Below are 24,404 nucleotides of genomic sequence, written 5' to 3'. Positions count from 1 at the left end.
CTGTTAATAACATTCCTACAAATACCTGGAGAGGAGGAAGGGAAAGTGGTGATCTTTTGTCTAGACCATTAAATATGACAAGCAATATTTGATGGGAAGCTGGAGGTGTTATTTTTATGTTTGCTGCTGGGAGGTTGTGTGGTGGCCTCAGCTCAAAGAAATGGGTTCTGCTCATTAAATCAACCTTGAAATTAAATCAGCAAGGGACAGGATGAGGGGAAACGGCCTCGGTGCTCTGCTCTCACACATGAGCCTGGTTCATTATCCAGAGTGGACTTAAGGAGTGTGGGTAACTTGGGAAGGATGAAATTTTGACAAGAAAGTCTCACAGATATGTGTGCTTGGCAGAAAGCTCTCTGATGCAGAACCTGAGAACGAAATAGAGATGGAAGCAAGTTGTTATCTAGAAGAATTACAGATGTGTAAATTGAGGATTGCTGAGCCAGTCTTGCTGGACAGCTAAGAAGGCAAAGGTTATGTCAAGCTGGAAAGAGGCTTTATGACTTTGAGCAAAGGATAAGCTGACCACAAACAAAAAGATGTTTTTACCACAGGCAAACAAGACATGTTGGGTGTGGCAAGTAGAAAGAAGGTTTAAGAATTTTCCGCTGCAAGAAAACTAAACAACTTTAATCTTAAACTGTAACATACTAACTCGTGTGATTGGATAGTATTGGCCATAATATGTTAATGATAGTAGTCATGATAGGCTGTAGGTAAAAGTAAAGGTATAGATTGGTTCTTAAGATGCTCAGCAAAGAAAAGTGTATAATGCACTGTAACCAAAATCAAAGGGTCCCCAGGCCTGCCTGCAGCTGGAGCTGACAGCTGTAGGCGTGGCTCTGTCCCCCACGACCCTGCACTGCTGTAACACCTCGGAGGGAATTCGGGAGCTGGAGTGGGCAGGAGCCTCGCTGTGTTGCAGAAGTACAACAACGACTGGTGGATAGGGAGGCTGGTGAAGGAGGGCTGCGAGATCGGCTTCATCCCGAGCCCGCTGCGCCTGGAGAACATCCGCATCCAGCAGGAGCAGAAGAGGGGCCGCTTCCACGGAGGGTGAGCACGCCTGGCCTCTGCAAACCCCCTCCCATCCTTCCTCAGCCCGGGCACTTTGGAGACCCCCTATCTCCAGAGGTCACAGCTGCTGCTTTATTGCAGGGCGTTTGCAGCGCTGGGTTTGGGATCCCCGGTGGGGGTACGGATTTGCGGAGATGTCGGTGATGAGAAACAAAAACGGGTTTGACTTCAGGGAAGAGCAGTGAGGGATAATGATAGGAGTTCCTGAGAGTTTTGTGTGCCTTAAGTCAACTTGGGCTCAAAGTCTGCCAGATTTTTCCCAGCTTTGCTTAGGTTGTGGGTTTTTTGTTCCTTTTTTTTTTTTTCCTTTTCTCTCCATTTTGGCCCAAACCAGACTTTGTAAGATCAGCTTTGCCATCCTTTATTCTTCATCTTCCAGCCTGAGGTTTTTGAATCTCCACCCTGCCAGACCTGGAGATTGCAAATCCCTGGAAAAAGGTCTGGGAGATAAACCTGGGAAATGCTTTCAGAATGGTTGAACAGCATCCAAATTTCTTCTACAATTTTTGACACAGCTTCAGGGGCAGCCAGTGGATCTCAATATACAGAGAAATTACTGGGTTCAGTGACATGCTCCTGGATTTGTATGATAAAATTCCATATCATAATGATAAAACATTTAATATTTAGCTTTTGTAGTTAGAGTCATTTATGCTTGTATGACCTTGTGATTCCTCATGGGACAATTCCTCCCCAAAACCTCCCACGTTTCGGGGTGCCTGGTGTTAATGGGGGTCTTTCTGCTGCTGCAGGAAATCCAGTGGCAATTCTTCTTCAAGCCTTGGAGAGATGGTTTCTGGCACATTTCGAGCCACACCTACAGCCACAGGTAAGACAGGATTTATTCAAGGAAACCCTTGCTAATAATTCTGTTTAGAAACCCTACATGAGAAATGCAGGTTGTCCCCTTTGCTGAGTTACTGAGATGTTTTCCAGTGAAGTTTTTGCATGCACAGGGGAGGAGGACAGCTATTCCCAGCCTGCAGGAGTTGCTGAGGGCTGGGAAAAATCCTTGGGAACATTGGCAGCTCCCCAGTTTAATGCACAGATTGCCCAGTTAAATGTATATAATGCCCAGTTTAATGCACAGAATGCCCAGCTTAATATACAGAATACCCAGTTTAATGCACAGATTTCCCAGTTTAATATATAGAATGACCAGGTAAATGCACACATTGCCCAGTTTAATGCAGACTGTCCAGTTTAATGCACAGATTTCCCAGTTTAATATATAGGATGCCCAGTTTAATGCACAGATTTCCCAGTTAATATATATCATGCCCAGTTTAATGCACAGATTTCCCAGTTTAATATATAGGATGCCCAGTTTAATGCACAGATTGCCCACTTTGGTCAGGCCTGAGCAGAGGGAGGTGCTCAGACAGAAATCTATGTGCTTTGGCAAAGGGATTTCTGGTTGCCTGGGTGTGTTTTAACCAAGTTCTCATTTGGTCTTCTAGCAAAACAGAAACAAAAAGTGGTAAGTACTGCTTTTGTTTCCACTTGATTTCCTCCTAGTTCATAATTGCCAGGATTTCCCTATGGGTTTGTTTGACTGATGATCTGAAGGGTTGTTTTTTCCCTCTAGACAGAACATATTCCCCCCTATGATGTAGTGCCATCAATGAGACCTGTGGTGTTGGTGGGCCCATCACTCAAAGGCTATGAGGTATGGACTGAGGTGTTTGCAATTAATTCAACTTTCATTAACTCTGATCATCCTCAGTAATTCCGTGTGTGGCTGGTTTAAACTGGTTTGTGATAATTTCAAGTGATTTAGCGTAAATAATCACCAAAATGTTCTGTAAGAGGTAAGAGTTACTTCTGACTTGTACTGTTTTAAGCACAGTGCAAATCCATTCTTTTCAGTGCACTCATTCCTGATTAAATCAAGTGAAAAAGAGAATTTGTGTCTGCTACAAGAAGTCAAATTAATGAGCTGGACTCTACGCAGGAAAAATGTTCATCAAACCAGCCCATGCTTTGAACTTAATTAGCAAAACATTGGAAGGAGCTTCCTTGTTGTTCTCCTTTTTTCACTTTACTAATAAATTCAACTATTTTGCAAAGAAACCTTTAACCCTCCTAAAAGATTGCCCAGGTGGGAGTGGGCAGGATAACATGCCCAGATAACCAGGACAGCTTTTTTAGGCTGCTGCAGGTTCAAGTGAGCATTTACCATGTGCTAAAACAAGCAGAGCCTTTTAGCAGGGCAATTCAGGGAGCTCAGCCATCTGGGAAGTGCTGAACCAGGAACTAAATGAACATAAAATCAAAGGTACACTTCATTAAGCTTAATTAATGTTGTCAGTAATGTATAGGATATTATTAAACATATTGGAATAGTTCTTTTTGGGAGGTGACAGGCCTGGCATAATGCAGTGTTCTGGCATTGTTTTTAGTGAGAGTGACTGAAGGTGCAGCTCAGCAGAGCAGGTACTTCATGTTCTGCTCTCTGCCTTTTAATTTGATGGGAAGTTTTTTGACAGGAGTGAATTCCCTCTGTGCTGCACCACAGATCAATTTACCTCTGGAGTTTGGAGGGGAGGGAGGCTGTTTGTCCATAGAAACCTCTTCAAATCTGCCACCCTGTCTGTTTTTTTGAATAGAACTACACCAAACACAACACCTCGAACATACAAATGTGTGGAAATGGTAACACAGAATATTAAGTTCAATAACAAAAATTCTTGATCATATTTGGGGTCATTTATTTTGACTGTTTTTCCTGGCTAAATGCTGAAGGATTCAGATGGAAAGAGGGAAATAAACTGGCAGAGAGGCCTGGGGGCTTTGATGAAGCTGCTGCCTGGCCTGGCAGGTAATAATTGTCAGCCTGAGCTGTCCTGCAAAGCACAAGGAGCTGCTCAGAAATCAGAGGGCAGCTCTTGGGCTGGGCAGCTCAGCTGTGCTCCCAGGCCCAGCAGTGGGAGCAGCCCATTTTTCTGCTGTCACCCCTCTGTGAGAGCAGTGCCCAGCAGGACAGCTCTCCTCCCTGGGGTTTGCAGCCCACTGTAGCAGTGCCCAGAGCCCTGCCCAGCACACATCCCCGTGGCTGTGCCCTGCTGTGAGTCTGGGAGCAGTGCTGGATGTGCAGGGCTCAGGAGCACACCCAGGGACAGCTCTGCACCCGGGGCAGTGACTCAGGAAACTCCCAGGGATTTATTGCTGTGGCAGGACGTGGCACTGGGATGGTTCTGCCCAGCAAGGGTGTGGATTGTTGGCTGTATCCCTGCCTTCTACTCACCTCTTTCCTTCCTTTTGGCTTCTTTCTCTCCCTGTCCATCCCCCTGCTCAATCTTCTCCCCTCTGCCAAGGTGACAGACATGATGCAGAAAGCTCTCTTTGACTTCCTGAAGCACAGGTTTGATGGGAGGTGAGAAACTCTGTCCTTCTCATGCTGCTTTGCCCATGTGTTACTAACATTTCAGTCAATTATTTTCTTTTTTTCATGCCAGAGGGTTTGCTGCATGATCAAAGCTGATTTTCTGGCTTTGTGTCACCACTGAAGAGTGGGACACAGCTCAAGGGTTACTAGGGGTGCACATGTCTGCATTTCTGCCATGGCTGGGCTAGGATTTAACACAAGATCACAAGAATTCTGTCTCAGTGTCTTCCCAACACCTCAGAAAAATCAACTCTAAAATATTCCTTATATAAGATTTTATTTTGACTGCCTTAAGTAGGCAAAAATACTGGAAAGGGTGGTTGGAAGAAGGAAATGCTGAGAAATAAAGAACAGAAAAACAATTCAAAGGGTTCATCTTCAGCTGGAGCATTTCCTGGTGAGCTGTAGAGGATAATTTGGATTTCCTTGCTAGGAGCACTGGCTTGGTCCATGGCATCACCTCAGTCCTTGCAGGTGTCTGCTGCATCTTTGGGATGTTCTGCCCTTCCCAGTGAGTTCAGAATATTCCAGCTGGGAAAAGAGGCTGTTCTGGTAGCACATAACACAGCCAGGTTTGAAATGCCCAAACCACCAGGGAGGGGGAAATGATGTTCTGTAGAAGAGCTGGAGCAGGATTTATGGATTTTAGGAGTGAGGAGGTGGCAGTGCTGAACTGATCCCTGAACAGCTCAGAGAGAACATTTAATGATCAACTTCTGTGCAAAGTCTCTCCTCTCCTGCCCTGTCCCGAGCTGCTCAGCTCAAGTGATTTTCTGGAAGTCCTAATTCCATCAGCAGTATTGGCAGCTGGATCAGGTGGGAGTGTGAAATTTCAGCTCAGTGCCACCAGCAGCCTGAGACCATTGATTTTAGCTCTGAGGAACTCAGGAAAAAGCTGCTTCTTGGTCCTTCTGCCAACTTTCATGGCTTTGTGGTCTTTCTCCTCCCTCCCTTTTCTTTCTTCTTTCTTTCTTTCCATCTCTTCTGCAGTTCTGGGAGAGGTCCACGTTACCAAGGAAGGAGCTGAGTGCCAAGGAAGAGCCTTTCCAGAGGCATCAGAGAGACCTGACTCCTTCCCTGCCTCTGAATTCCCTTGGCTTTGCCAGCTCCTTCCTTTGTACCTGCAACCTCCCCTGCTGGCCAGTGAGCCCAAGACCCACAGTCCATTCATTTCTGTTTTAAACTCATTTTTACTTTTGGCCTCCACTGTCTGCATTTATTTATGTATTATGCAGAAAAATGACTGCACTTCTTTTTAACCCTGCAGCTGAAAATTCCACTTAGAGCTGCATAAATCTTAGGTTCTGTGCAGAAGCTGCTGGTCATTCCCAGGTTGCTTTCTTTCCATTTTCCCTGGCTCATCCCAGGCCTCTAGGCCTCTGACTGGATTTTTTACATGAAGGCATCGTGTGGTCCTTGCTTTGTAACATTTTGTGTCTTTCTAACTCACTGACAGATGAAGTAAATAAATCACTTGCCTTAAGTTGAAGAGGTGCAGTGAAGTTAAACTTGAGTTCAGGCAGCCCAGAGAGCTCCACTTCCTTCCCTCCTGCTCATCCCAGGCCCTGGCACAGCTCCCTGTCAGCTGGGCTGGGTTTACTCCTGGTGTAACTCTGAGGAAGTGCTGCTACATTGCAGCTCCCTTGTTCTGGGTGCCCCAAGCCTCACATAACTCACACTGTGTAAATTCATGCAGGAGATGAGTGAGCTGGGAGGAGGAAAGTTAATTAATGCACTAAGGAGAATAGCAGGAACTGCATCCCAGGGCTCAGGGAATAGGAAATACATCCCAGTCACCCAGCACTTCTGTTCATTTAATGATGCCATAACTCATCTGGAAACGTGCCTGAGCGTGCTGGGTTGTGTTTGCCCTTTGGAATGGGCCGTGGCTGTGGAAAATGGGCTGTGGAAATCCCACTCCTGTGTTTGTGTGTGCAGGATATCCATAACCAGAGTGACAGCTGACATCTCCCTGGCCAAGAGGTCTGTGCTCAACAACCCCAGCAAGAGGGCCATCATTGAGCGCTCCAACACCAGGTCCAGCCTAGGTAAGGCCCTGGCACAGCTGGAATCAGGCTGTGCTTACACACAGGGGGGCAGGACACGAGTCCAGCCTTCCACTCTGAGCTGGAAGGACCCACAGGATCGTGGATCCAGCTCCTGGCCCTGCACAGACACCCCAAAATCCCACCCTGAGCATCCCTGGAGCGCTGTCCAAACCCTCCTGGAGCTCTGGGGCCGTGCCCATTCCCTGGGGAGCCTGGGCAGTGCCAGCACCCTCTGGGGGAGAGCCTTGCCCTGATCTCCAGCCTGACCCTGCAGTGGTGCAGATTTAAATGTGTCTGCAGCATTTTACTGCATAATCCTGAGCTGGCCTCTCAGCTCCTCCTCCTTCCCAGCCCTGTGCTTTTAATTCCACATCACAAGGAGCCAAAGAGCTTGCACTTGTCCAGCCAAGGAAATGTCATTCCTGACCCTGGGACCAGTTTTGTGATTAATTTTGAGCAGTTACAGCTGAATTTTGCTGTCTGGCTGTGAGACTTTGGGTCCTGCCCTCTGCTCAGTGTCAGGACTGCTGGGGAACGGTGACCTGAGCAATTTTTATGTGGACTCCATGATCTTGGATTTCCAGCCTTGATGGTTCTGTGATTGTGTGATTCTTTCTTGCACAAGGGTGGAAATTTGTGTGTATCACATGCATTCCAACATGCTGCTCTCTGGGACACCTTCCCAGGATGTCAGAGGAGTTGGATTTGGTAAAAAAAAAACCCCAAATTCCAAATCTCTGCCATCCTGAGTGACTGCTTGCACTAGAGGGACAGGTAACAGGTTATTTTATGGCAATGCTATCAATTCACATGTGGAGTCTGTGACAGTAAGTGGGTGAGGACGTTTTTATCACAGAGGTTTCAACTGCTTTGTTCTCCTTTGCAGCTGAAGTGCAGAGTGAGATTGAAAGAATCTTTGAGCTGGCCAGGTCCTTACAGCTGGTTGTCCTGGATGCAGACACTATAAATCACCCTGCACAGCTTATCAAGACATCTCTAGCACCAATTATTGTCCATGTGAAGGTGTCCTCTCCAAAGGTAATTCCTCACCTTAAGATCCAGGAGGGAGCTGGAGGACAGGGTGGGAATGGCCAGTGTGGAATCTGCACCTGAAAAGGAGAAAAAGTGACATAATGTACTGCTGGTGTGCTACAGTCCATCCAGCAATCCAGATAATTCTGTATAAATACAATTTTCACGCTTCTCTGTTGTCACAAATAACTTAGGACTTAAAGGAGGATAAAGCAGAAATGCATTTGAAATTTTTCAAGGGCTCAAACGTGATCCAGAGGGAAATGTTCCAAGTTCTCAGAAGGGTTATCAGAAAGGTTTGGGATAGTCAAGGGCAGTATTTTATGGAGAGCTTCTGCCCTTGGTAATCCCTCAGGGGGATGTCAGGCTGGGCTTTAGGGAGATGAATGATCCTTAAACTCACCTTTTGCCCTTTCCTCCTGGCAGGTCCTGCAGCGACTGATCAAGTCCAGAGGGAAGTCACAGAGCAAACACTTGAACGTCCAGTTGGTGGCAGCTGACAAACTTGCACAATGCCCACCAGTAAGTACAGAGGAGAGGCTGAAGAACTCCTGCTTTGTGGAATTCTGATGATTCCTGCTCTGCTGATCCCTGTGCAGAGCTGGGTCCATCCATTATCAATCCCTGGTGGTGCTCACACGGCCCTGCACTCGTGAGACACAAAGTGCTGCAGACTTTCATCCTGGTTATCTCCTGCCCAGGGTTTGTTTTGCTCTTTGGCAGGGTGACAGGGCAGGAATGACGTGGAGGGGACAACAAATCTGTTCATTAGCAAATTACATCATCTGTGGAGCTGCAGCTCCCAGAGGGACAAAGTCTGGTTTGGAGACTGCACAGGGAGTGTGTGGAAAGGGAAAGGGAAAGGGGAGTGTGCAGGCATGTGAGCCCTGCTCCTGATCCTGCAGGCCATCCAGTCACCTCACCAGAGCACAGCCATGGCTCTCCCAGCTCCTGATCAAAGATCTGCCCCTCTCCTGGAGTCCAGAATTCCTGCTGATGGAGCAGAGGCCTGCAGGGCTCATGGGAGAGGCTCTGCAGGGGTTTGGACAGGGCAGCTCAAACTTGCTTTTAGTTTTGAAAGCCACGCCTGGTTTCTGGGACAGAGGCAGTGGAAATGGACTTGGATGTGGCTTTGTGTGGGATCTCTGTGGGATATTGGGATGGGAGTGCAGAGTGCAGAGGTTCCAGGGCAGTGACAGCCTCTCTGGGCAGCCTGTTGTTCTGCAGAGCTCAGCTGTGTTACATTTCCCACGTGGAGTCTTTTGCTGAGTTGTGATCTCTTAAAATGCTGCTGGGTTATTCCTGTGAGCCATCCAGGTGCCACTAACCCAACCAGAACTGTAACTGTCCTGGAGAGCAAACTGATCCCTGTAAAACACATCCCTTCCCAACTCCTGATCCCTGCAAAGCACATCCCTTCCCAGCTGCTGTTGCTGTGAGCTGAGGAGCTGGAGTGCAGCTGCCCCTGTTTGTGGTGTTTGCCCTGAGCTCACACACAGAGCAGTGCTGTGCACTCTGTGCTGTGTGAAAGGTGTTTCCTCTGGCACCCACACACACAGCCCTGGGAGTTCCACAGCCTTTTTTTGCCCTTTATGCAGTGGTTTCCTCTTACTCAGCTCCACTTTGCTCGCATCAGCTGAAATGAGAGAAGTCACCAGAGGAGCTGAGGCTGCCCCATCCTCTGGAAGTGCCCCAGGCCAGGCTGGAAAGGGTTTGAAGCACCCTGGGATAGAGGAAGATATCCCTGTCCATGGCAGGGGGGGGATGAGATGTGTTTTAAGTCCCTTCCAACTCATGGGATTCCCAGATTTCATGAAATAATCTATGTGGGGTGCATTGTGGCACTGGGATTGTCCATCCCCAGATTTACTGAACTGTTCCTCAACACTCAGGCCAGAAATTGAATTCCAGTGCTGAAGGCAACCAGGTGAGGCCTCACCTGGATCTGAAAAGCCTCTCCAAATGTCAGAGGCCCAGGTTTCAGCCTTGAACCCAGCCCTGCCCAGGAGCTGCTCACAGAGCAGCTCAGCACTCTGCACTGGTGATGGGGAGGCAGTGAGTGCTGACTCTGAGCTCTCCCAGCGAGCTGACAGTCTGGCTTGGCTTGAAATTAAAGTTGGCCCACGGTTTAATTCAGTAAAAGTTCATTGCTAAGAGCAAAGACACTGCTCCCTCTCTCCTGCTCATCCCTTTTGCAGCTCAGATTCCTGCAAGAGAATTTGGAGTGTTGGTTTAAAGGGAAGGTCCTTGCACAGGATGCAGTCCTCACTCTGTTCCTCTGCTGAGAGCCAGCCATAAGGAATGAGCTGGTGCTGCATGTCTAGACATTGTAAAAATAGCTGTAAAAATAGCTGGGCATATTTGAGCTCAGGAACTGCTTTCATTATTAATTCCTTGCTAATCTGCCCCTGATGCTGCTCCAGCCAGCGTTGGGCACTGCAGGGCTCCAGGAACATTGCAGGGCTCCAGGAATACTGCAGGACACAGGAACAATGCAGGGCTCCAGGAACAATGCAGGGCTCCAGGAACATTGCAGGGCTCCAGGAATATTGCAGTGTTTAATTTCATTCTTCTCCAAAGCAAAATATACATAAGCAAACCACATTTTTTTAAAATTTCTAATTTAACTGTGTTTTAATTGATAACTTCTTCCACAAGGGAGTGATAGACTGAAATGTGTGGTGCATCAACATGTGGGTGAATAGCAAAAGAGTAAAAGCAGTAAATAAAGAGAGGAGCAAAAGAAGAGCAAGAAACACTGAACTGGACCAAGGGATGCAGTGTTAGGAATGTTCTGATTAGAAGGAAACTCCTCCTTGCTGGCAGAGGAGGAAATTTTTCTCTGCCATGCTGGGAAGAGAGAATAAATGAAAAAAAGGAAGAAAAATTGCTTTATTATTTTAAATCTTATTCTGAGAGCTGTAAAAACAAGTGGAAGAGAGCTGCCTGTGGTTGGTGCTGGTTGCCCTTTACACCCACAGCACCTGCACTTATTTTCCATTTCCTGAGCTGTTCTCACAGTATTTTGCAAAGTTAAGATTAGAGATGAGATAGGAAGTTGAACTGCTGAAAATAGGGTTGTGTTTCTCTCGAGGGGCTCTGCTGGTTCTGGCACGTTGGAGGACAGGCAGGGATGGAGGTGGTTTCAGCCAGCACACGGAGGAGGTGTCTGGAGAATTCCCTGAGGCAGGAATGCTGCTGCTGTCAGGACTGCTGCTGCCTTCTCTGCTGTGGGAATGGTTTTAGGGGCATCAGCACTGGAAATAAATAAACAAATTGAAGAGTTTTGTGCCCAGAAACAAAACAGGGCTCATGCAACACTCAGGGGCAGTGTCCAGTGACTCCTGAAGGCTCTTGGTCACCTCCTGGACACTCTTGTACCATTTTCTGTTCTAGACACAGAATCGTGGAATGCTTTGGGGTGGAAGGGACCTCGGACCTCATGCGGTGCCACTCCTTGCCGTGGGCAGGGACACTTTGCACTGTCCCGGGCTGCTCCAAGCCCTGCCTAACCTGGCCTTGGGCACTGCCCGGGTGTAGGAATGCGCCCCCTAATGACAGAGTGGCAAAGCTAACCTTTGTCCCCCAAAAAAGGAAAGAAGCCCAGAAGCTTCTCTCAACTGTTAGGTGGAAAGCCACCTCATAGGGCCTCAGGGACTTCACCAAACACCAGAGAACACCTAACTGGATAGAAGCCAAAAAGTCCCGCCTGATCAATCAAGTAGAAAAGAACAGAACAAAGGAGAAGAGGGGCTTTTGTGTGAAGTGTTTCTACCAGGGGCAGACCTCTGTACCTGGCTCGAGTTTTTCTGTTTGTTATTTTGCCTTTATTAAACCTTTTTTGTTTCTAACACCACAGCAGAAGCCATCCTGCTTATTTTATGCCCCCAAAGTGTAGCTGAGCTATCCTTGGGTGTATTAAGTGTTTTTCTAGGGCTTATGAGAACTGGCTCTAGGACAAACAACTTAATACCCGGGATCCAGGGGCAGCCCCGGCTGCTCTGGGAGCTCCATTCCAGAGGCAGGAATTCCTCCCGTGTCCCATGTCTCCCGGTGTGCATCCATGCCCCCTGTCCCTCTCCGTGCCCGCAGCTCCCTCCCCTCCGCCCCGATTCCCGCCGAGGCTCGGTGTGCGGGGCGTTTGCCTCCGCGGCGTCCCCGGCCGTGACTGCGCTGTGTCCCCTGTGCCCAGGACATGTTCGACGTGATCCTGGACGAGAACCAGCTGGAGGACGCCTGCGAGCACCTGGCCGAGTACCTGGAGGCCTACTGGAGAGCCACGCACGCGTCCGGCGCGGCGCCCGTCACCCCGCTGCTGGGCAGGAGCCTGGCCCCCGCCGCCCTGGCCCCGTACCCCGCTGCCATCTCCGGCCTGCAGGTAGGAACGGGCCCCCGGGCTGCCAGCCCTGCCGCCCACCGGGGTGCAGCCAGGGAGGAGGCGGCTCCTGAGCGCAGGGCTGGGCGCTGGGAATGCTCTGCCTTTAGTGGGGAGTGTGATAACTGTGCGTTTCCTAGCCAGGAGGCAGCTCTGTTGTGATGCCTTTGTTCTGCCCTCGTAACTTTGTGGGTCAAAAATCTTGTTCTTTGAGTGTGAATAAAAGATAAATTTTTATTTTTTTTTTTTTTTACCCGTTGAAAAAAATTGTGACCCTTTTTTTCCACAGGGATAGCTCAGACTCGGCTGAACTTTGACACTTCAATCGTGGCATGTAAATAGTCCTTAATGAGAAGTACGTGCTTTATTAAGTTTGAAACCAGAAAATGTTTGGGGCTAATAACTGGGAATGCTTGAGGGGCTCAGGATTGCAGGGAGCTTTAAATCCTGCAAGTTTCAGTGTGTGGGGGACTCCAGGAGTGTCACTTCCTAATGTACGTCAGAAATAGAACTGAACAAATGACATTTAATGAATAACTCACCTGACAAATGTAACAAATGTCTGCTCTGCTTGTGGAGTGTCTGGAAGCAGGTAACAGCTTTGGAGGAAATGACTGTTGTTTGGTGTTTTCAGTTAACATCCAGCTGGCTTTGCTGTGAGTGAGCTGCACTTCCCTGAAGGTGCTTAATTCCTGCACTCACCTTTCTAAAGCCCTGCTTGGTTTTATTGGGACCAGCAAGTCACTGTCTCCCGAGTGGCTGAATGCACAAGCACTGTTCTGTTACTAATAATAACATGCACATGTAAACTGTTGTTTCCATTTTCCACTTGCCTTAAAATTTCAGTTTTCCATCCCTTCATGCCAATAAAATACCATCTGCAGAACTTTCACCTCTTCAGTTTCATTTTGAGAACTGGGTGTATCCACAGAATTTTTTTCAGGCATTTATTTCTCTCTGATCAATGGACACCAGCAATAACTGTGAAATGTTGCTCCATTTACTTAGGGAAAACTCACACTGAAGATGAAAATCACCCCTGTGCAGTGGGCTGGCTGAAGGTATGCATCACTTAATCCCCACTTCACCCGAATTCCAAAGGGTTTCGGTGGGATCAATGGTGCTGGTGCTCTGCAGAGGGGTAAATTTCTCCCATGGAGTGATCCATGCCCAACCAGAGCTGCAGGTTTTCCGTGCCACCAGGGTTCAGGCCCTGGTGTTTTCCATGGGTATCTCACAGTAAGGACTTCCACCATCCCTGATGCCCACGAGGAGGTTTTATGCTCATTCAAACCTTTGAAGGATTTGCGTCAGCTTTCACTGTGATCACATGTGTGGTAATTAAAAGCCACTCAGGCTAATTAAACTAGCAAAGGTGCTTGTGGTGCAGGAAGATTTGATATTCTTCTGCCCTTGGTACCTCGGGGACTGAAAAGCAAAAGCCCAAAGGCTACATTGCAGTGAGCCTGATAGAGGTGTGCTGGGACAGGCTGTCCCTGCTGCACCAAATCCAGATTTGGGAGACTCCCATTTCTGCCTGGCTGTGGCCTGGACTTTGGTTTACTGAGAACTGAAAGTCCTGCCTGAGCTCCTGACTCACGGAGGTCATGAGGGTCACGTTCTGTGGCACAGATCCAGAGCAGTCAGACAGGGCACAGGTGGCAGTGCTGGCTCTGCCACACCTGATCCTTGGAATGGCCTTCCTTAAAGGAAGAGCTCGAGGCTGAGCTCAGGGGGAAGAGTAAATCTGATCTTTGCTTAGAAAAATGCTTATTGCTCTGAGAAGCTGTGGCCGCCCCTGGATCCCTGAAAGTGTCCCAGGCCAGGCTGGACAGGGCTTGGAGCAGAAGGTTGTCCCTGCCCATGGCAGGGGAAGGAATTAGGTGATCCTCAATTTCCCATCCAACCCAAACCATCCTGGGATTGTCTAACTCCTTGGCACCAGTCGTTTGCCTCTCTGACTGGTTAGCTCTAAACACATCCAGCCTAATTTCAGTGCATGGATTCAAATCCTATAGCTCAGGTTTTGGGAGAAGTGTTCCTTAGGCTCCAGGGCACTGGGGTTTCAGGTCCATTCCTGCAGTCATCCCAATCACACAGCAGGATCAAAAGTTACCTGGGCCATCAGATCCATGTGTACCCAGCCCAGGCATGTCCCATGCTGGCACCCTGGGAGCCCAGCAGCAGCCCTGGGATGAGCACACAGCCAGGGAAGCAGGAGGGTTCCAGGAAAGCAGCAGGATGCAGCCCCAGAGGTGAATTCCCACAGGGGAGGCAGAGGGGTGAGCACAGAGTTAAAGCTGCAGTTGATGAGGGGGTTATACATCCAAACTGCATTTGTGTCAGATAAACACAAGGATAATTCATCATGGAATCAAGGAACCACAGAATGGTTTGGGTTGGATGGGATCTTAAAGCCCATCCATGGGCAGGGACAACTCCCACTGTCCCAGGCTGCTCCAAGCCCCATCCAGCCTGGCCTTGGGCACTGCCAGGGATCCAGGGGCAGCCACAGCTGCTCTGGGCACCCTGTGCCAGGGCCTGCCCACCCTCCCAGGCAGGAATTCCCAGTTCCCAATCTCCCATCCATCCCGGCCCTCTGGCAGTGGGAGCCATTCCCTGTGTCCTGTCCCTCCATCCCTTGTCCCCAGTCCCTCTGCAGCTCTCCTGGAGCCCCTTCAGGCCCTGCCAGGGGCTCTGAGCTCTGCCTGGAGCCTTCCCTTCTCCAGAGGAACCTTCCCAGCTCTCCCAGCCTGCCTTTAATTTCTGAAGCCCTTTTCCATAATCCCCACTAACTCCTGGTGCTCCGAGGAGAACGGGGATCCCCTGCAGGAGTTCTCCCCAGTACCTGGGGCTGAGGTTGCACAGGGACCCCTCGCTCAGGGCCCCTCTCCAGGAGTCTCCCTGGCAGCACCAACCCCGAGCTGTAAGCACACACCCCCTGCTCCATCCCTGCCCCAGGCACAGCAGCCTTGGACATCAATTATTCAGGAAAACAGTCGCCAGGCAGAGGCTGTAGCAGCAGGAGGAAGGTTTTATATCCCAGAGAGCAGGGGCTGGAGTTTCAGCACGGAGTTTGTCCTGAGAGATGGGTGCTGATGCTCCTGAGAGGTTTAATGTGTGGTGGAAGCAAACAAAACACTTGTTTTGGGTTATTTCTTCACCGTGCCGTTAACCGGCAAAAAAAACGAACTAATTTTGTTCATGTGACAAATGATGGGCATTGTCATTGTGGGAACGTGAGGAGAGCAAAGGCTTCTAATTAATAAATTATCTTAGGAAGGGATTTTCTGTCAACAAATTTAAATACTGTGCTTCAGTTGAAAGAATTTATTATCCAGTGATTTTAGGCTGCCCTTGGCTGCCTGCTGAGCAGCCCATCATTGGTTTGGTCATAGGAAGGGTTTGAAATGAGGCCCAGAGCTGCACCTTTAAAAACAACCCAAACAAACATCTTCAGATGTTTTCCAAAACCACAGAAACGGACACTTAGACATTCCCTAAGCAGAGTAGCAGCGTGAATGTTCTGTTCCTGATCAGAGAAAAGTGATAAATGCTGACTACATCAGCTCACTTTTCATGCTCGGTGTAATACTCAGCAGGGCGAGCTTCCCGCTCCAGGAACCGGAGCTGGCCCGCTCCCGGCCCTGCAGCAGCCGTGGAAAAATGAGAGCCAGGAGCTGCTGGAAGGGCTGGGCTGGGCAGAGCTGGGGCATCCCTGGGGTGGGCACTAACTCTGCCTTCTTTGGCCCCCGCAGAGCCAGCGCGGGAGGCACGGCGGCCACTCCGCGGAGAACTCTCCCCTCGAGCGGCGCAGCCTCATGACCTCCGACGAGAACTACCACAACGAGAGGGCTCGCAAGAGCAGGAACCGCCTGTCTTCCAGTTCCCAGCACAGCCGAGAGCACTATCCCCTCGTGGAGGAGGAATTCCCTGACCCCTACCAGGACTCGTACAAACCCCACCGCGCCCGCGGCTCCCCCGGCGGGTACAGCCACGACTCGCGGCACCGGCTCTGAGCCCCGCGGAGTCGCGGCATCCGGCCCGCGGTACCTTGCCGTGACGTAGCTAGGAGTAACAATTAGATCATGTTAATTTGGCGGGTGTGACGACGGCGACACCGCGTTTGCACTCTGCTGTCATTGATGTTTAATTAGGGGGCAGCAAAACCCAGCCCGGCCCTTCCGTTTCTGCCCGATCATAGAGGTTGTTTTTGGGATTCTTTTTGGGTTTAATACAGCGTTTGCATTTATAGCCATATTTTTTTCTTGTCCTTTAGGTATTAGACACATCCGTTTGTAATTTTGGGTACTTATCGAGGCACTTATAAAATAATTTCCTGTGCTGGAAATTCCAAATGACCAGTTCCAGTTGGAACCAATTTATAAACCAATTCCTGTTGGAATTTGGGTGAATTGACTGGAAAGTCGACGTGAGCATGTTGGGAAAAAAAAAAACCACGAAGAAAAATCAGAAAATTACAAACCACTGCAAGTCAGAAAGTCAGCTCCAGTATTTGTTTGCTGGGAGCTCAATTTCCATTTCAGGTTAGAGTAAAAGGATTTATTCTAACGATTTCTTTCCAGAATGGCTTTTTCAGACAAACCAAATGTAAACTCTCGAGAGTGCCAAACATCCCAAATTATTGCAGCAGTTACAAAACACTTTCCAGTTCCAAATTATTTTTAGACCTGGCATGAATGTTGCAGCCAAATGATTCTTGAGTTCAGCCAGTCCTGACAGTTTTGTTGGGACCAGCAGGGAGGAGCTGCGACAGGAGACGGGAAGTAGGGACAGGAAAAGGAACAAACTCCATCGTTTGTGTGCTTGGAGGTTGGGAACAGTCTTTATTTTTTCCCACTCTTTTACCTGAATACAGCCAGAAGTCCCAAAATGGAACAGGAGTATAGAGACATCAGATTTTTCTCCCATTTTTATCCTGCTTTTTAAATGGAAAACAATCCCTTCCTCTGACCCCGTGTGTAAAGTCTCCCCACATCCCAGTACCCCGAGTAGCTGCCCACATGTTCCATCCTCCCAAACCCACCTCTGAATGTCTGACATTCCAGCGGCGCACAAGAACTCTGCAGAAGATCCATTCCAGCCATGGAATCCAAGGGGAGGGAGTGGGCTTAACCAGTCATCAGTGACAGACATTTCAAACAACATCTCGGTCAGAATTGCAATAAAAAGGGAACACCAGACAAAAATCTGCTCCCAGGGAAGTCGTGGAGCTGATTCCAAGCTTTGGATTCCAAGAGCTATGATAAATCCTTGGAGATATTGCTGCCTTACTTCCTACCAATCATTTCTTTCACCTGCTGAGTCTTGAGTTCCTTCCAAGAGATGAATTCCTGTGGCTGGACCTTGTGTTTTACACCATCAGTGAAGCCTTAGATCCCATGGGATTGAAAATTGACCCCCATTGCCCATTTTGTACGACCACTGACATCTTCCAGCAGAGCCTCCCGAAATTCCCACCGCACACATTCCCTGGAATTCACACAGTTTTGCTGAACATGCATTTGTTTATGCAGGTTCATGTCACAGCTATTTTTTTTCTTCCCAAAATAAGGATCATTAACTTTTTTATTTGCTTGTTTTCCTCCCAAAGCCTGCTGAACCCAGGCTTTGAAAGCATGTAGCACTACAGGAATTTCTGGAATATTCTGGTTTCTTCTACATCCTGGACCAGCTGGCAAAGCCCACTGGTGTTTCCAGCATCCTGGAGTCTCATTATCCTCTTGAAGTTACTGGGAAAAGCAATCCATGTCCTTTGTGGGACACCCAAACCCACACCCATCCCCAGCAGCATTAAAAGGTGGCAGACACCTGATTAATTAATCATTTCTTTTAATGACCCCACTGCCTAACAGGCAGCTGCAGCACCGCTGGGCGATCCCAGTGGAGCAGTTACCAAGGGAAAGGTGGAAATCTGTGCATCCACTGGAGTCCCAGAGTTCTGGATGGATCTGCCAGAGCTGATCCTGCCCGAGTCCCTCTGGCTGCAGGTGCCAGAGGAGCTCTGTGGCAGGAGCTGGCACTGGCAGCTCCTGCAGGATTCTGTGCTGGGAGCATCCTCCAGGGAGTTCTCCAGCCCTTTTTCCTTGTCCAGCACACAGAAAGGACAAAGGAGGCCTTGGGCAGCCCCTTCTTCTCTGAGCTTTCCTCCTTCCTGATTGCAGGGGAGCTGTAGAGCCCTGGGCAGCAGCTGCTTCTCTTTATTCTGCACTAGATTAGGGATCAGCTCGTTAACTGCTTGAGGAGATTTGCATATTTGCGTATTTGACAGAGATTTCCTAGAGCCTTTTGGAGCCTTGTTTTCAGTCTTCCATGTCACCCCAGGCCAGGGAAGGATCCCCAGCCACCGCACTCTGCACAATCCATCACCTGAACATCTCAAGTGCCAAAACAACTTTGGTTTGACAAAAACAACCTTGGGAGGGAAGCCAGGGATGTCCTGAGGTCCTTTATTCTGTGTGGTTAAGCTGCCTCCACTCCTGGGTGTCCTGAGTTTCTCCCAGAGCCCATTCCATTGTGATCAAAGGAGCCAGGGGCCCTGCAGGCCTCCCTCCTTGCTGGGGTGTTGAATTCTGTGAAAAGAGATTTTCTTGAAGTACAAATACAGCAGCCAGGCTGGGAGACTCTTCATTTACTGCAGAGCCTGTGGACAGGGTTTGTTTGAAGAAGGGATTTCTGTTCAGGACACAGTAAGGAGTGAAAGCTGTGCTGGGGGTCAGGATTGGTAATTCCTGGTGGGATTCCAGCCCTACTGAGCAGCTCTCTGGTGGTTTAGTTGAAACTGAGGAGTGCATGTGTTCCTGACTGAAGCAATCCAGCCTCATTCTCTAGTCCTCACATCATTTCTTCTTGTTAAAATAATACTGAAGACCAGAGCTCTGTTCTGAGCTCTGGCAGGGACAGAGGGTTTAGAAATGTTTATGAAACTGGGATTTTTTTTTTAAGTTGTTACCCGTACCCAAGTTTCTCATTCAGATACTTTGGGATTAACAAGGATTTAGCCAATCAAGGTGATAACAACCATCTCTGAAGAGAAAATTCAGCACATATTTATGTTTGGGAATCAATTATTTTAATTGTTAACCTTTGCATTTCAAATACTTTCTCCCTGGAGCTGTATTTAACATGTACAGATTCTTTTCCTGATGCCAAACATTTCCCCCATGGGATGTGCAAGTCACAGCTGCTGATGTTTGTAACTTCAGTTTGATGCCAAATCTTCTGAATTCAGTTTGGTCTCAACACCACAGAATTCCCTGGAGCATCCAGACTCTCCTGTCTTTACTGACTACACCATTCCAAAACAATATTATTCCTGTTGTTCACAGCACACTGATTTGGGTAAGTCAGGGGTTCTGACACTCCTTTTTTCTTTAATAATCCATTAAATGTGTTCTCTGCTGTGTTTTCTTTCACAGGTTCAGTACTTCTGAAACTTGTCCTTGATCCCACATTCCTGATTTATTTTTTTTTAAGGCAAAATAATTGGAGACTACACATGACAAAATCAGAAGCATATTTTATAAAATGCAATTTATACAAACCTGGGTTTGCTCCTAAAAATGTGCATTTTAAAATCAGGTTCTGTTACCCCTGTTGGTGCCAGTCCAGGTTGGGATCCATGGGATTCTGCTGCCATGTATTTTGTTGGAGTTGCCTCTCATTCCCTCAAATATTAGTCCTACAAAGGCTGCAGGGTCCTGTAATGCAGCCAGGCTTAACTCTGGGGAAATGGACTTTAAACGATCCTAAAAGAGAGTGTGGTGTTGTTTTAAGAGGCATTTGAATAACCTTGGTGAGGTTGTTACCAAGCCCAGCTTATTTTATATAGAAAAATAAAGGCTTATCTTTAAAAAAAAAGGGAAATTTTAATAAGCTTGTAAGGGATTAACTCAGAGAAAGAGGTGACAATGCCATTTAGGAGTGAAAGTTCAGATTTCTTTCAGTGTGTGTGGAATCCACTCAAGAAGTCAGGAGAAATATTGTGATTAGAATTTGGGGAGGAGGTGGAATCATTTCTGATGCTAACGAGTGTCACTCCTTTATTCCTCTGGAACCAGCAGCCTTGGCTTGGTCTCAGGATGGTTTATGGACCTGCCTCGGGGATTTGGGAAACCAAATTCCTTGGCAGTGACACCAACTCCTGTCTGGTCCAAGAGCAAGGTCTGCCCAGCAATGGCACCTCCTGATCCTCCCCTGCCTTACCAATATTGCCTGAAAACCAAGCTGGATTAGCTGGGACATCCCCGTGTTGAATCTGCTCTGCAGCAGAGGATCCACAGAGCTCAGAGTTCTCTCTTCTGCCAGCGGTGTGAAAACAGAGCAAGGGAAAAGAAGCACATTTGTAATAGCACAAATTTACAGTAATTCCACTCCTGCATCTGGCACCGTGGGTTTGGAACCAAGGGGGAGATTTCTGATCCAGCATCAGTGGATTTATTGCATTTTTGATCTGTTTACTCGCTGCCTGATACTTCAGCAGTTGATTTTGGCATTTTGCACATGGGATTGATTTTTCAATAACTTCTATCCCTTCCATGTGAATTAATTAATGACAACAAAAAGAACCTTTTCAACTCGCAAAGCCCACTGCATTCATTTCTGCTGATTTCCTCCTGGAAGCTGAAATCACATGAATAACTTTAATTTTGGCCAATGTGTAGATCTGGGATGTGACTGGTGAAGCCAGCAGCAGCCCAAGGTCGGGAATGAAACACTCCCAGGAAGTGTTTGTGGGGATGCAGAGCTTGGAGAGGGGAGGGAAGAGTCACAGCACCCCAAATTCCCAAGAATCCCCTGCAAACCTGAAGGGAGGTGAGGTTAAGGAACTGTGTGTGGGCCCAGGTGAGTTTGGGATTGGGACACACCTGACTGATTCCCTCCTGGGCCAGACAGGGAGAATCAGGCCAGCAAAATGCAGATTGTGTGCGAGCAGAGCGGGGAGAACGTTGGGATCTGCCATTCCAACTGCACACTCCAGACCTCGGGCTTCTCACATCCTGGAAAATCTCTGTTTCTCAGCCAAACTGGTTCCCAGGGAGAGCCTGGCAGCGCTGCCTCGCTGGGAGCCAGTTCAGAGCCACACTGGTGAAGACATTACTGCCTTTACCGGGACAGAGCCACCCCAAATTTGTGTTTTCTGCTGATTTTCCCTTTGTTTTGCCCTCTAGACCCCGTGTGTGTAGCACCTGACCAGGCATGTGGGTACCATATACTATGCAATGTGTACAGTGGTGCATGCTCTGCTCTCCCTCTGCTTTTAGTGGCTTTCAAAGAAAACTATAAAAATTGGAAAAAATTAAAAAAAAAAGGAAAAAAAAAAAAAAGTGGTGTTATTTTTGTGACCAGGATCATGCAGACTGCATGCCCATAGTATCCTCATTTCTATGGATTCGTTTTCTGGAATTTAGATGTACAAAGATGAACTGCATTACAATAACTTTTCTACAATAAATGAACAAAACTATCAAGCGTTTAAAAGTCTGTCCAGTCTCTTTGTGTCCTGCACTAAGATTGGGAAAATGCTCGGGAGAAACCCGGAGTCCTGTGGCATTTTTGCTGTTTGCCAATAGTTCTTGGCAGCAGCCTCACGTGTTGCGTTTTTAGGAAAATTTAATGAGGTTCTGAAGACGGAGATGCATCTGCTCTGCGAAATAAATGATGTTTATTTTTGTAATGAGCTTAAATAGCTGCGACCCAGAAGTACAAAAATACAGATAATTCCTGCTGATCCAGCAGGGAATGAGGTACTGGCAGCCAACTGCTCCTTTGAAGGATTCTCGGGAATGTTCAGGGCTTTGGAGCTGGTCCTTGGTGGGATCTCCTGGATTGTTCCAAGGCAGGAACAAGGGGCAGAATGATGGCAGAGATGAAGGATTGGATAAATAAAAGATAATTAATAGTTCATCACCAATGGTGACGGCTGGAAAAGACCTCCAAGGCCATCGAGTCCAACTGTGACTGATCCCTGCCTGAGTGCCACCTCCAGCCGTTTGTGGTATCTTGGAAAACCGAAAGCATTGGAAGATGCTGCCTCTGGCAGAGTTCCAGCCTCCTCTTCCCAAAAAGGAGCAACAGGAACCAGAACCTCCCGGAGTCCTGCTGATCCAGCAGGGAATGAGGTACTGGCAGCCAACTGCTCCTTTGAAGGATTCTCAGGAATGTTCAGGGCTTTGGAGCTGGTCCTTGGTGGGATCTCCTGGATTGTTCCAAGGCAGGAACAAGGGGCAGAATGATGGCAGAGATGAAGGATTGGATAAATAAAAGATAATTAATAGTTCATCACCAATGGTGACGGCTGGAAAAGACCTCCAAGGCCATCGAGTCCAACTGTGACTGATCCCTGCCTGAGTGCCACCTCCAGCCGTTTGTGGTATCTTGGAAAACCGAAAGCATTGGAAGATGCTGCCTCTGGCAGAGTTCCAGCCTCCTCTTCCCAAAAAGGAGCAACAGGAACCAGAACCTCCCGGAGATGCTGTGAGCACCCAAACCTTGCCTTGGAGGGATGGGAGCACGTTGGCCAGGTGAGCTGCTGGAGCATTTGCACCCCTCAGGCAGATCTAAAGCTCTTAAAATTCTGTTCAGTGGGATTGTCTTGGCTGTGGCTTCAAAATCAGATCTCAGCACGTGAGCTTTCACCTAAGCTGCTGGTGAGAAGCAGGAGGGTCTTCAAATAAATATAACTGAGCAAAAAAAATGCTTTTTGTGTGTTATCGTATCATCCTAGGGGTTGAAATTTCTTAAACTGCTTAAGTTGTCTGTGTCCTGGGGAAGGGGCTGGAGCCCCAGGAGGAGCTGGGAAGGGGCTGGAGAATCCCTGAGGGAGCCGGGAAGGGGCTGGAGAATCCCTGAGGGAGCCGGGAAGGGGCTGGAGAATCCCTGAGGGAGCCGGGAAGGGGCTGGAGAATCCCTGAGGGAGCCGGGAAGGGGCTGGAGAATCCCTGAGGGAGCCGGGAAGGGGCTGGAGAATCCCTGAGGGAGCCGGGAAGGGGCTGGAGAATCCCTGAGGGAGCCGGGAAGGGGCTGGAGAATCCCTGAGGGAGCCGGGAAGGGGCTGGAGAATCCCTGAGGGAGCCGGGAAGGGGCTGGAGAATCCCTGAGGGAGCCGGGAAGGGGCTGGAGAATCCCTGAGGGAGCCGGGAAGGGGCTGGAGAATCCCTGAGGGAGCCGGGAAGGGGCTGGAGAATCCCTGAGGGAGCTGGGAAGGGGCTCAGCCTGGAGCACAGGAGGATCCCCAGGGATCTTTTCCCTCTCTGGAATTCCCTGCCAGGAGGGCACAGCCGGGGGGGTCGGGCTCTGCTCCAGGGAACAGGGACAGGAGCAGAGGGAACGGCCTCAGGCTGGCCCAGGGCAGCTCAGGGGGGATTTTGGGGAAATTCCTTCAGGAGAAGGTGCTCAGGTGGAGTTCCCATCCCTGCAGGGGTTTCAAAGCCCTGTGACATTTGGGGACAGGGGCAGTGCTGGCAGTGCTGAGGGAATGGCTGGACTTGATGATCTCCAAGAACTTTTCCATCCTAATGATTCCAGGACTATCCCTAAATCAATTCCCAAATTCCTGGAGCCCTCACCCCCTCTCAGATCCCACCTGCTCCAGATCCCCCCTCCCCAGGGGAGGGAATGGAGCTGGGAAGGGGCTGGAGAATCCCTGAGGGAGCTGGGAAGGGGCTGGAGAATCCCTGAGGGAGCTGGGAAGGGGCTGGAGAATCCCTGAGGGAGCTGGGAAGGGGCTCAGCCTGGAGCACAGGAGGATCCCCAGGGATCTTTTCCCTCTCTGGAATTCCCTGCCAGGAGGGCACAGCCGGGGGGTCGGGCTCTGCTCCAGGGAACAGGGACAGGAGCAGAGGGAACGGCCTCAGGCTGGCCCAGGGCAGCTCAGGGGGGATTTTGGGGAAATTCCTTCAGGAAAAGGTGCTCAGGTGGAGTTCCCATCCCTGCAGGGGTTTCAAAGTGGATGTGGCATTTGGGGACATGGGGCAGTGCTGGGAATGGTTGGACTCAAATATCTGGGAGGCCTTTTCCAACCTCAGCCATCCCATATTCTCTCCGTTTGGGTTTTTTTCCTGCACAGAAGCATTCCCATGGTGAAATCCTTCTGTCGGCATTCGAAGCACTTCCCCAGCACACACTCCCTGACCCTGTCTGTGCTACAGCTGGAACAAACCGTACGCGACCCAAAAAACCCCTCCCAGATTTCCAGGAGGGAATTGCGAGGCTGTACCAGCCCTGCCCACTGGAATGCTTTCCTAGAAAGCTTCCAGCGGCACTGGGGAGCTCAGCTTAGCCCATAAAAACCAGCAGTACGATCCAGGTTCAAGCAGGCTGCGCTAGGAAAAAACCCAAACAAACGACAAGGGGGGGAATCCTCAGAGTTTTTAATTTAAATAATCACAACAAATTTGTTAATTGAACTTTGGTAGCTCTCCCACAGCTGTGCAGCCACCGGACCCTGCCCCGAGCCCAGGAG

General features: G+C 49.0%; 1 protein-coding gene across 3 annotated transcripts in view; it reads left to right on the top strand.

Annotated features, from left to right (window-relative positions):
• CACNB4 (calcium voltage-gated channel auxiliary subunit beta 4) overlaps positions 1-21,655 on the top strand; it is a 47,666-nt gene extending 26,011 nt beyond the window's left edge. Inside the window, exons 4-15 of one of the 3 annotated variants that reach the window (XR_005952949.1) lie at positions 926-1,056; positions 1,830-1,906; positions 2,538-2,557; positions 2,666-2,746; positions 4,395-4,453; positions 6,404-6,513; positions 7,400-7,551; positions 7,972-8,067; positions 11,738-11,923; positions 12,210-12,275; positions 12,929-12,981; positions 15,679-15,762. Coding sequence is in view for 2 of the 3 variants with exons in the window: in XM_041408154.1 (XP_041264088.1) it covers positions 926-1,056; positions 1,830-1,906; positions 2,538-2,557; positions 2,666-2,746; positions 4,395-4,453; positions 6,404-6,513; positions 7,400-7,551; positions 7,972-8,067; positions 11,738-11,923; positions 15,679-15,939 (1,173 nt within the window). In the remaining variant the exon portion in view is untranslated. Of the gene's footprint in view, positions 1-925; positions 1,057-1,829; positions 1,907-2,537; positions 2,558-2,665; positions 2,747-4,394; positions 4,454-6,403; positions 6,514-7,399; positions 7,552-7,971; positions 8,068-11,737; positions 11,924-12,209; positions 12,276-12,928; positions 12,982-15,678 lie in introns of all 3 variants that reach the window. The other 2 variants (XM_041408145.1, XM_041408154.1) reach the window with 2 other exon arrangements.
• The last annotated feature ends 2,749 nt before the right edge of the window (positions 21,656-24,404 follow it).

Source organism: Onychostruthus taczanowskii, unplaced genomic scaffold (assembly GCF_017590055.1).
Source record: "Onychostruthus taczanowskii isolate IOZ18803 unplaced genomic scaffold, ASM1759005v1 scaffold10, whole genome shotgun sequence".
In the NCBI taxonomy this organism is placed as follows: Eukaryota; Metazoa; Chordata; class Aves; order Passeriformes; family Passeridae; genus Onychostruthus; species Onychostruthus taczanowskii.
Note: the sequence above shows the minus strand (reverse complement) of the source record. Positions and strands in the feature narration are given on the sequence as shown.